Source organism: Gavialis gangeticus, unplaced genomic scaffold (assembly GCF_001723915.1).
Source record: "Gavialis gangeticus isolate Ggan-Ray unplaced genomic scaffold, GavGan_comp1, whole genome shotgun sequence".
NCBI classification, from domain to species: Eukaryota; Metazoa; Chordata; order Crocodylia; family Gavialidae; genus Gavialis; species Gavialis gangeticus.
The window spans coordinates 6,613,468-6,624,341 of record NW_017729009.1 but is presented as its reverse complement, the minus strand read 5'-3'; the positions used below and the strand labels follow the sequence as shown (position 1 = coordinate 6,624,341).

The 10,874-nt window shown below is 40.5% G+C and overlaps 1 protein-coding gene across 4 annotated transcripts in view; it reads right to left on the bottom strand.

Moving 5' to 3' along the window:
* NCOA3 (nuclear receptor coactivator 3) overlaps positions 1-10,874 on the bottom strand; it is a 172,766-nt gene that overhangs the window by 26,282 nt on the left and 135,610 nt on the right. For all 4 annotated transcript variants that reach the window (XM_019509880.1, XM_019509882.1, XM_019509878.1 and 1 more), the window contains 7 exons: positions 10,519-10,691; positions 8,309-8,409; positions 7,197-7,371; positions 6,131-6,319; positions 5,823-5,924; positions 4,537-4,677; positions 976-1,123 (listed from right to left, as the gene is read on the bottom strand). In XM_019509880.1, the coding sequence (XP_019365425.1) occupies positions 976-1,123; positions 4,537-4,677; positions 5,823-5,924; positions 6,131-6,319; positions 7,197-7,371; positions 8,309-8,409; positions 10,519-10,691 (1,029 nt within the window). The remainder of the gene's footprint in view (positions 1-975; positions 1,124-4,536; positions 4,678-5,822; positions 5,925-6,130; positions 6,320-7,196; positions 7,372-8,308; positions 8,410-10,518; positions 10,692-10,874) is intronic.

Below are 10,874 nucleotides of genomic sequence, written 5' to 3'. Positions count from 1 at the left end.
CCCCCCCCCCCCCCCACAAAAGAAAATAAAGTTTAAGTTTATTCATAATCAAGTCCCACATACAGAAGATGATATTTAATAACAGTAATTCAAAAAGAGTAGCATGAGAGTCTTAAGATATGTCCAAAAAGGTCAAACTAAAAACTTGATATACGGAGCTGCCATCCTGCTTGTTCAATCACACCATTTTATAAGGAGCAAAGGTCATTTCATTCATGAAAAAAAAATCTTACCCCATCCTTCTCATACCCCTCTCTTCCCTGAGAGAATTCGTGACACCACGCTAGTTGTCACAGACAAACACTTTACTGTTGCCACAAACAATCTTAACTGTTCATTGATCAGCAGCTGGAAGCACTTCTGTAGTGACAGGCACAGGCAATCTCCTTCCAAAGTGCCATTTCAATTAATTTTGCAATCAACAACAATAAAAATCAGAGGAAGTGCTATTTAAGGCAAAGCTGGACTTGCTATTCCTCGAGCCATGTATGGCACATTTTGAGTTCATTTTGTCTGCGTTTAAATTGGTCTCCAATAAGAAGGTGGCCAGGAAGATCAAGTATTAACTGAGTATTTCTACCTGTCCAAGCCTAATCATTAGAAGTATTAAACCTACAGAAAAGTGAAAGGATAACATAGCTACCAATTACAATACAAAGGGGGGTGGGGAATCAATTAGCTATTTTTTTAGTAGATTGGATTGAGCAGTAGAATAAAACATGCTTATAAGACCCTTCCTTTTAAATATATAATCTTACCATCGGTGACTCTAAAACCATTTTATTTGCAAGTGTGATATATTTTAATGGGTCCTTATTATTTATAACCAAAATACTCTATCTTTGTTTATCCTTCTAGTTTCATGCAAGATCATATATTTTTCCTTTATACAGAACTTCAAGAAAAATTAGTGCAAATATCCATTTTTAAAAGCTATAATATTTAAATCTGTCAGATGAACACTTTTGATTTCACCTTTGAAGCAAATGAGTAGAGACAAATCCATGGCGGTCATTAGTTACTGGGTTTCGGAATAATTTACTCTTTGTTTGTGCTGTCACTATAGTACCATCTGCTAAGGAAAACCGATACAGAGGAGTTTCAGCATGGCCTTGGATGTAAGCTGCAAAAGAAACACAAACACAGAGATATAATCTGATTGTAAAACCAATGTAATTTACAAACTACGTGATATTTTTAAAAAGATAACCAGGTCTCTCGAAGATGTTCAATTAAAAGGCGCAATGTGATATGAATCACAGTCCAAACAGTCGTGCCTCCTGCCATGCTACATGGGCATGATGGGAAGCATGATTGTGGGATCAGAGACCAGATGTGCACCTACTGCTGGGAGCTCCCATCATATGACCAGGGCTCCCAGCTGTGGGAGCACACAGGAGCCAAGGGTTCCGTGCGCTCTTGTGGCTCGGAGCTACGATCAGCTGAGTCCTTGGGGATGTTGGAGCCCTTGGGGATGGCCACATGTTCAATTTAGTGTGATGCAAATTGGCCACAAAGTTATTGCACATTTTTGGTGAAATAAGTTTGTGGCTTATTCCCTGTTTTAGGGAAGCATTAATTGAATGAACATCTGGTCAGGTTACTACTTAACTAGTTAATCACATCTTGTGTGTAACATATGCCAGAAGCCCCAGTTTCATAAAATGGAATACTGTGTGCACGTACAGGACAGAGGTTCAAAGCACTGAAACATACTGCTATATAACCCAAAGACTAAACAGAGGGAGGAAAGAAAGAAAGGGAACAAGAAAAAAAGTCAAAGCAGAGGAAACATATTTTGTTGCTGCATTTTGTGCCAACTACACATAATTAAGAGCTAGGGGTGCACCAATAGAGATTTTGGGGGCCGATACCAATAGCCAATTTTTAAAGGAGGCATCTCAGCTGATACTGATTAGATTTCCAATACACCTGCGTCCAGCTGTTAAGTCTGCTGGGGTGGAAGGGAAGGACAAAGGAAAGGGGTATAGGGGGGCAGGTCAACATCCCCCGCAGAGAGGGAGGGAAGGAGGGAGGGAGTGGGGCTGGGGCAGCTGCTACTCAAGCCGGAAGGGGGAGATGGAGCATGGGATAAAGTTGTCCCTCATCCAGCTTGTGCAGGGTGGGAGGTGGCTTCTGCCACTCCATGCACCCTGGGAGGATTGGTGGTGGGCTGGGGCCAGGCGTGTGCCTCTGGATCTGTGCAGAGTTGGGGAGGGCAGGGCAGGCTGCAGCTGCTGGCAGGGGTCAGGGCTGTGCCTGGCTCTTCCCAGTGGGGACTGGGCTAGGCTGCCCTCAGACTGGGCGGGCAGCAATGATGCTGGAAGGGGGGCTATAGTGGGCTGGCAACCACCCCAAATTTTGCCATAGCACCCCCACCCCCCATGCCCTCTCCCAGGGCTGCAGCCTGCCCCACCACACATAGATCTGGGGCCACAAGCCCCCTCCTCACCACCATGCCCTCCTGGGGTGCGTGCAGCAGCAGGAGCAACTCACCCTCCCCACGCCCCCTGGATGAGCCCTCCACCCCGTCCCGCCCAGGCAGCACCTACCCGAGCCCCAGCCCCACTCCCTCCCTCACTGCAGGCCGCGTTGATCTGTTCCCCCCACCCCGCTTCCACCACAACAGACTTACCAGCTGCGCACAGCTCTCCAAGCTGCTGGGCTATACTCCTTGCTGCATACGTACCGTGCTATGGCTCCATGCATGCACAGGGCATTTAATCGGCCAAATTAATCAGCCACATCAGGCCTATTTCTGATACAATCAATTTTCTTTATATTGGTGCCAATCTGATAATCAGGCCAATGTACTGGTGCCCTTCTTTCAAGAGCTCTACAATTTCAAATGGATTTCAATGACATGCTTTGGATCCAAAGAAATTTAGATAAGTTTTGACACTTCAGTCTTCAAAACTTGCTCATATGTACAAAAATAAATGAGCATGTAATGAACCTCGTCAATTCTACTGGAAAATATGACAATTGTATTAAATCAGGCATTTATGAATGTATTGTTATTGAATTTTTCAATAGTAAATTATCAAGATTTTGTTTAGTAAAGCTGAAATGGTTCATTTTGACCCTAGCCTTTCAACTTTTATTTTAACTAATCATGGAAGATTAAATAAAGTGCTTTAATAAAGATCAAGATTAAACACTGAGGAATATTTTCTTCTCCAAAAAATTCCAAAGACTTCAGTTTCTATCCCAGTTTAAGAAGAAATAAAATGTTTCAGGTCTCAGAATTTTCAGCAGGACAGATGATTTATTTTTCAGTCATCTCTAGTATCTGGATGTTTTTTCCCCTCTTACCTGGGAGAGTACCCCAGATTTAAAAAATTCAGTTTTTACCCCATGAAGGAATGGATTTTCAAAATTTTAGGCACTAGATGGTTTTCTGTTTGTTATAATTAGGGATGGGACTCCAAGAAGGAGCTGTTATAAAGAGGATGGCAGTTTTCTGTGTTCACCCAGCCCAGGACATGCAGGGCTGGATTAACACATAGCCATACTAGGCACATCCCTAGGGCCCTGAGCTGCAAGAAGCCCCAGTCCTTCCCTCTGCAGCAGCAGTGTGAATGGCCTCATCCACCTTCCTTCTCTTCCCTTGCCCTCCCCTCTGCTGGCCTTGCCAACACTGCAGCTGCTTCCTAGCAGCGGCACCAAGCCCCACCACTAAAGGGTTAATCTGGCCCTGGGGACATGTAGCAATGGGCTCCACTGGGAATCAGCCTAGTTATTAGGAAGAAATTTGCACGAGCATGGTTAAAAGCACTGGAACATATTACCTAAGAGATTGTGAAATCTTTCCTTGGGAGTTAATAAGTGCACACTAGGCAAATATTTGTCTGGGATAGTTTAGGCAGGAAACATCATATATGCTGAACAGGGATTAAATGACCTCCTGAGGTCTCTTCCAGACCTAGCTGTTTATGTACCATCTTTCTTATGAAGTTCTTATCTGAATGCAGCAAAGATGAGTGATAACTAAAATACATCACCAACTGAAGGCACTCTATAAACCTAGATAAAATATGGAGGCAATATGCATTTACTCCATTACAAGACATGTCTCCACCACAAAACTACCATGACAAGCAGCACCTTTATTGAGGGAGGTTAACAAATGAGCTATCCTCTCTCTTATGAAAATTGTTCCTTAGCAAGTTAGAATTTCGTAATGATGGAGATATGGCTTAACCTGCCATTGTTTTGCTGTAGGTCTCTTGTAGAGGAATACATTAGTTCAGTCTACAGGAACGCTACATAGTACTTTTTTATGAAAGCTACCTTAGAAACTAATGAACACACCTGAAAAATAAAATAGCGCCTATAGTGCAGGAGTGTTTGATAAGGGGGTTACCATCCTTGAACTTCAGAAGAAAAAAACAACACAAAACACACGCAGCATTTTCCACTGGTTTAAAACATGAAAAGGTGTGTACAATACCAAGTTGAGTGATTTTATTTCACGCACGGAATGCAGTTAATAAGAAAAGCAATATACTGAACATTGTAATCTGAGATTTCTACCTTCCTGATAATGACGTTTATTTGACCAGGTCTGTCCGTCATTATGACATAAAAACCTCTGAATGCAGCGACGAATTATATCTTCAAAGCCAGGTCTCATGGATGATCGCAATGAATTTGTATCTATGTTGATTAGTTTACCTGTCACATGAAAAAAAGATAATCAAAGAGACCTTATGTCAGCATTAAAAACAGAGAATAGTATTTAAAAAGACTGCAAATTACGCCTATATTCCAACCTATCACTATAGCATGTAGGTGCTCAAGTCAAATTTTAACTGTGTATGTGAACTTTGTACTTCTGTACTTCTATTCAAGGATGTCAAAGTGCTTTACAAAACATCAATTCTCGGCTTCCAAGGGAAGTAGGTTAGTATCACTCCAAGAGGGACACCCACGAGGAAATAACAGTATTTTCAAAAGTGTATAGTAATCGTGGGTGCTTTTGGATTTAGATGCTTAAGACAACTGAGAATCAGTTGCTTAGCAATTACAATTCCAGCCAAAATGAATACGAGCTGCAGAGATCTAGCATCTGTAGCCACATCTGCAGGATTCTGCAGATGAACTAGGTCAGGCATTGTGGCCAAGTTCCTGCTGAGGGAGACTGCACCAAGCAGCACAGTATGTTTGAATACACCACCACCTAGCACAGTAAGTCTGCAGCGTAGACATGACCTGTGAAGCTCTCTGCCTGTGAAGTACAACTGTTGCCCATTACAGACAAAATATTTCAGAGAACTTTTATTAGCTGGACATATGATTAAAATGATTTCTAAAAGATTTATTAGAGAAAGATGCACAAAAAATACAAGTCAAGGCAAGACAGAACTGTATTAATAGGGCTACTTCCTGCAAATATTCCACTCATTTGCCACTATTTACTTCATACAAAAAAGAATCAAGCAATAAGAAAACACACATTTACAATCTTCACCAGGAGTGCTCAACTCCCAGCCCACAGGCCAAATCCAACACACAGAGCCATGTTATCTTTTTGGCTGGGTTCCCCATGGTTCTGAAAATTTGCTGGCGAGTGAGTGACTGCTGGCACCACAGATAGCTGCTCCCCTGCCGCCAAATTTCCAAACCCAGCTTGGCAGATTGGACATCACTGTCCTGCACGCTGGATCAGGTGTGCAGAGCCAAGGCCAAGGCAGCATGGGGCCCAATCCTGAGTGTTAGCCCCAGAAAGGAGCCAACCCCCAGCCGAGCCTGTCTTTCAGTCAGCCTGAAGAGCCAAAAGGTTGACCACCACTGACTTTCACCTTAAATACGTTTCTCACCTGAAAGGTCATGTCTAGTAATGAAGCTTTCTGGGTTTGTTGGAAACACCCTTTCCACTGTAGTGATGCGACGTGCCACACAAATCATACAGGACTGCAAATCTGCAATAAAGATAGTTCATTTAATCTCTGTTTTACCTATTCAAAAATGCATTTTTATAAAATTAAAAAGTTACAATCTGAGAGACAAGATGGCCTTGCATTTAAATCTTACAGTTTCACACTACAGACTACTTTCCACAATATATCAAATGCTAGATAGCCATAAGTCAATTTTCTTGTAAAAAGATTAGCACTGGATTTCTTACCCTCTCCTTCTTCCATCATAGCTCTTGGCTGAGATAAAGCAAAGCACTGCATAGTTTCATATCTTTGACGGGTATCTTGATTGCTACCTACATCTTCCAAAAGATCATGAGAAGTTTTCACCATCATGCGGCAATTAAATGTGTGGCTCTTCTGTCTAGGCGTTTCATTGGTCCAAGCAACTCCATTAACTGAAAAGTATACAATCATAAATATTCAGAAAGGTTTTCAGGTGATTTCAATTCTTAACTGATCGATTTGAAGGCCAGAAACCAAGGGGATAGGTTTGATGTAAAATTTTAAAAATTATATTGGGACATTTTAAGAAGCTTTCTAAATAGGTCTTCACTTTGGTATCTCAGGAACAGTGATCAGTGCCAAGAAATATCACCTTCCTTTTACATTCAACCTCAGGGAAACAGGAGCCAGCTGAAACAGCATTCTTATATAAAAAAGTGGGTGGCTGCTAAAGCGATCTTGGAATCTAAGTTCTGTTAGGATTCAAGTAATTGATTTCAAATCTGAATGGTCCAGAAATGTTTAAATTATACAGCCAGGTTTTAGCTGAAAATTACTGTTTGCTGATAATTCACAAATGAACACAGAATACAGGACATCAGGAGAGCAAAGGTCAAAGATTTACTTTAGAATGGAGAAGCATACTACAAAGTTGACCTACTAACAGTTTTATCAAGCACTATAAAGACAACTTATGCAACATTTTATGAACAGGCCATCCAACCCAGGAAACCCATTCCTCTTCCAATTTCTAAGCACACAAAAACATATAATCGTAAACAGACTCCCACAAATCTAGGCATCTGTCCTGCTACAACTATATACCATATATTTCTAAGCTTTACTGATGCCAGTTTGTTTTTATATACATTTTTATTTTGATGGCAACATTCTGAATACACAGGTCAAAAGGATACAATTAACTAGTAGTCCTAGTGGTAGAATTCTATTTTCAACTTCATGCCACACTGCTAAAGAGCATTAACAAAGAATGCATTCACAAAATTCCTATTCAAGTGATTTTACTGTATATTTTGGGGACCCGATTACCTGCAGCTTTAGGTAAGTTTTTAAGGAAGTCCTTCCGGTCCTCTTCATGCAAGATGCTATAGACACTTGTATTCACCAAATCTTCTTGTTTATACTGTAGATATTGTGTAACATTTTCTGATACAAATACAATGTTCCCATCTCTATTTACAACAAACAGGAAGCCATCCAACGCCTAAAGGATACATCAAGAAACAGTTTATACATAAATACACAGCCACGCACAAATTTCTGAAGCAATGCAATTTGAAAATTAAGTGGGGAATAGAGTGTCATTTAGGATCCTACCACAACGATACCCAGACTTCTTGTTTTTTTAACTCCTTTTTGAAAGAGGACACATGATAAAGGATCTGTGACATCATCATACCCTGCAAATATGCTGAAGTCAAAATCAGGATTACATGTTCATGGTAAATTCTTTAAAAAGTAGGAATGGAGCATGAGGGATATTTTCCACCGTGAAAAAATGACACTTTCCAGGTTTGAAATCAAAGTATGAATTTCCATATCTGAAACAGTATTTCAATATTTTTGAGTTAATTAATATACTGAACTACCATGAATACTAAACTGCATGACTGCTTTGCAATGCAAGCAGGAGTTTCTCTTTGTAAAGATGTTACACAAGAGAATTTTATGTAGTCTGGAGTCTCCACACATTAGCAGGGCTGCAAGACTAGCACTCAGGACTAGATCCTAAGAAGCACTGGTATCTTCCTCTGAAGGGCACGGCAGTTCAAGATATTGACCGAATCAGACCCTTAGTCCTTACAGACATTGACAAACCACAAAAGGGCATAAGGGGAGGCAAAACACTGTTAAGGTTGTCACCCTGAGGTAAAAAATAAAAAGTTCTGGAACCACTGAGCCTATTCACTGTAATACCTAGAAAAAAGATATGCAATTGCAATCTGCTGAAGCAGATACAAAATGCCATTTTTTTTCTGAATCTCCAGACTTTTCTCCCTTTGAGACAAGTTTTCTCCATTGCCCTTGCACACTAGTTTGCTACTATAAGGTGGCTGGCATTTCATAGTACTGCAATTCTGTCAATTAACATACTACATCAAACACTAATTTGGTTATACAAGCACACATTTTACACTTGCCTGAAGTAAAAGAGGTCCCAATGAATCCTTATCAATAACGCCTTGACCTGTAGAAGATACATCAGCTTTCTGTACATCATCATCACTGGACGCTGTTTTTCCTGAAACCAAAAGACAGGTTTTCACAACATTATTATTCTGTGTAAAGAAATATCGTTAAGCTGCGTACTGCATTCCAAGCAGCCCAGGAATTAAGCAAAGGAGATAAAACACCTTATAGAAAATAATCCAAATTAACACGTAGAATGTACTTTGTTCACTGAATCCTTACAACAGCAGGGATAAAATTCTTATTTATACTTCTGCATATTTTTATTTATATGTCTCATACCAAGAACTAAAGCTTGTTTTAAGCTTTTATCATCTTAAAATATCTTGAATTAAAAAAGTTTATTACTACAAGAAAAAAGGTCACCAGGGAATTATGCAATGGAAACGAGTAACACTGTTTTCCATGATATTTGCTAGATGTTTAAGCAGACCATAATAGATATTCAGTGTCCCAAGGGAAGAAAATCAAGTGTACAGTGAAGTACATTTGTTGCCACTGGCAAGTACCATACTTAGTTGACTCCATGATTACACTGAATTTAAGGAGGACCACCCAATAATTCGTTTCTATACATGGAAAAAATGTATAAGTTTGTTATAATTTTCCATGTATAGAAACGAATTATTGGAAGGTAGTCTTCAATTCATCCGTCCCACCGCTGCAGGGGGCCAGGCAATGAGGAGGCAGGTGGTGTGGGGAGGTTAAGCAGCTTGTGCCTGCCCTTGCTATGTCTACCCCTTGCCTGCCTCCTTCACAGCCTTGGGTCCTTTGCTCTCCCCCAGCCTCTGCTCCTGGGCTGGCAGGTTCCATCCCCATTCTAGACTGGAGCACAGGTAACGGCCCCTGCCCAGCTCCATAGCGGCACGGGGCTGGGATGGGCTGGGGCCACGCTCAATACTATGGGCTGCGGCATGGATGAAGCCTGCCAGCACAAAACAAGAATGAGTGGTGGAGGGAGAGGAACGGTGAGGTGGCATGTGTGGGAGTGGAGGGAAGTGGCAGGGTGGCGGGGAGGCAGCAGCTATGGCCTTGTCCCAAGGCAGCAGCTGAAGCCCATGCCACAGAAGCGACCTGCCCCTCCCCCTCAATCCTATACTCAGTTTAAAACAAGGGGCTCCCTCCCTCCATGCTGAATGTGGGGAGCACCTCAACTTAGAATCAAGTAAATTTAGTACTTTAAATTACTGATGACGACTATTTTAAAATAGTATTCTAGCAGACAAAGCAAAACTTTGTAGTTTATTAATCCAGGTAAACCATGTGGCAGATTCCAGGAGACTTCTAAAATAATTTGCTACCAAATAAAAAGGTGGATTTGGCAGGTATTGGATACTTTTTCTATACATTTTTAAAGTCTCTTCTACCAGCACATCAGGTTTTGTGTAGAACAATCATACCGGTCTTTATTTTTTTTTTTTAATTGATACAAGTAACACCTAAGGATACCATAGCTGCACGAAGTTAACAAAATTGATATTTCTCTATTCTTGTATCCACTTATTTACTCTGCATTTGAATATATGATGTGAACATTTGACACCACAGGTTAACAGTTTATACTTCCATCTAGACACAGCCTAACTGAATTGGACACAATGATTTTCCTTCATTGGAAAGTTTCTCAAACTTCAGCAGAAGACAAGACAAATGATATGTGAAATTTAATACGTAGTACTACTTTCAGGATATGGGATTGAAAGAATAATTTTATAAGAAACTGGATTTCCTTTTTCAAAATTTAAGTCTCAACAAAAAAAATAATCAAGCTGGAAACAGCAAATTATTTAATTAATGCTACTACAGAACTAGCCCAACTGTGTTTTAAAACACAACTTAATTGTTTTATGAGCTATTTTAAACTTGTTTAAAGAAATAAGGAAATAGATAAGGATGTACTTGGAATGCCCCTGTACTTTAGAGTAACTCTGAGACGCTTCCTGAGTCAGAAAGGATACTTCAGGACATGATTTGAAGCATGTTCTGAAGACCTACTGAGCACATGCTCGCGGTATGTGCTGCATGCATTTCCAACTCATAACATATTGCATGAAAATATCACTCAACTGTCCAAACAGCTAAATATCATTTTGGATTATAAAACTGCCTTCTAGAGGGAAATGCAATATTGTTCTCTATGACTTAAGAAGGGAAGCCTTGCCTTGTTCCTTTATCTGCCGAATCTGTCTTACAGTTTCCTTTAAAATTGCACATTTGTCTGGTTTGACATTGAAATTGTCAATGTCACTCAGATTAGCAGATATCAGCTCAGCCAGTTCTTCAATGTATTTACTTTCCTGCTCACGTCGACGCTTCTCACCACTGCAGTTCAGGCTAGGAACAAGAAACAGCATTTAATGTACATATATTTCAGCATAAACAAGAGCTATGAACACACTGTCACCTTTAGTGCACTTCAGATATGACTTATCTGTTCAACTGAGCTTGCAGACATTCATATCTTTAATATAAACCTGGAGGTTTTTACAGAACCATAAACAGAAATTAATCTCAAGA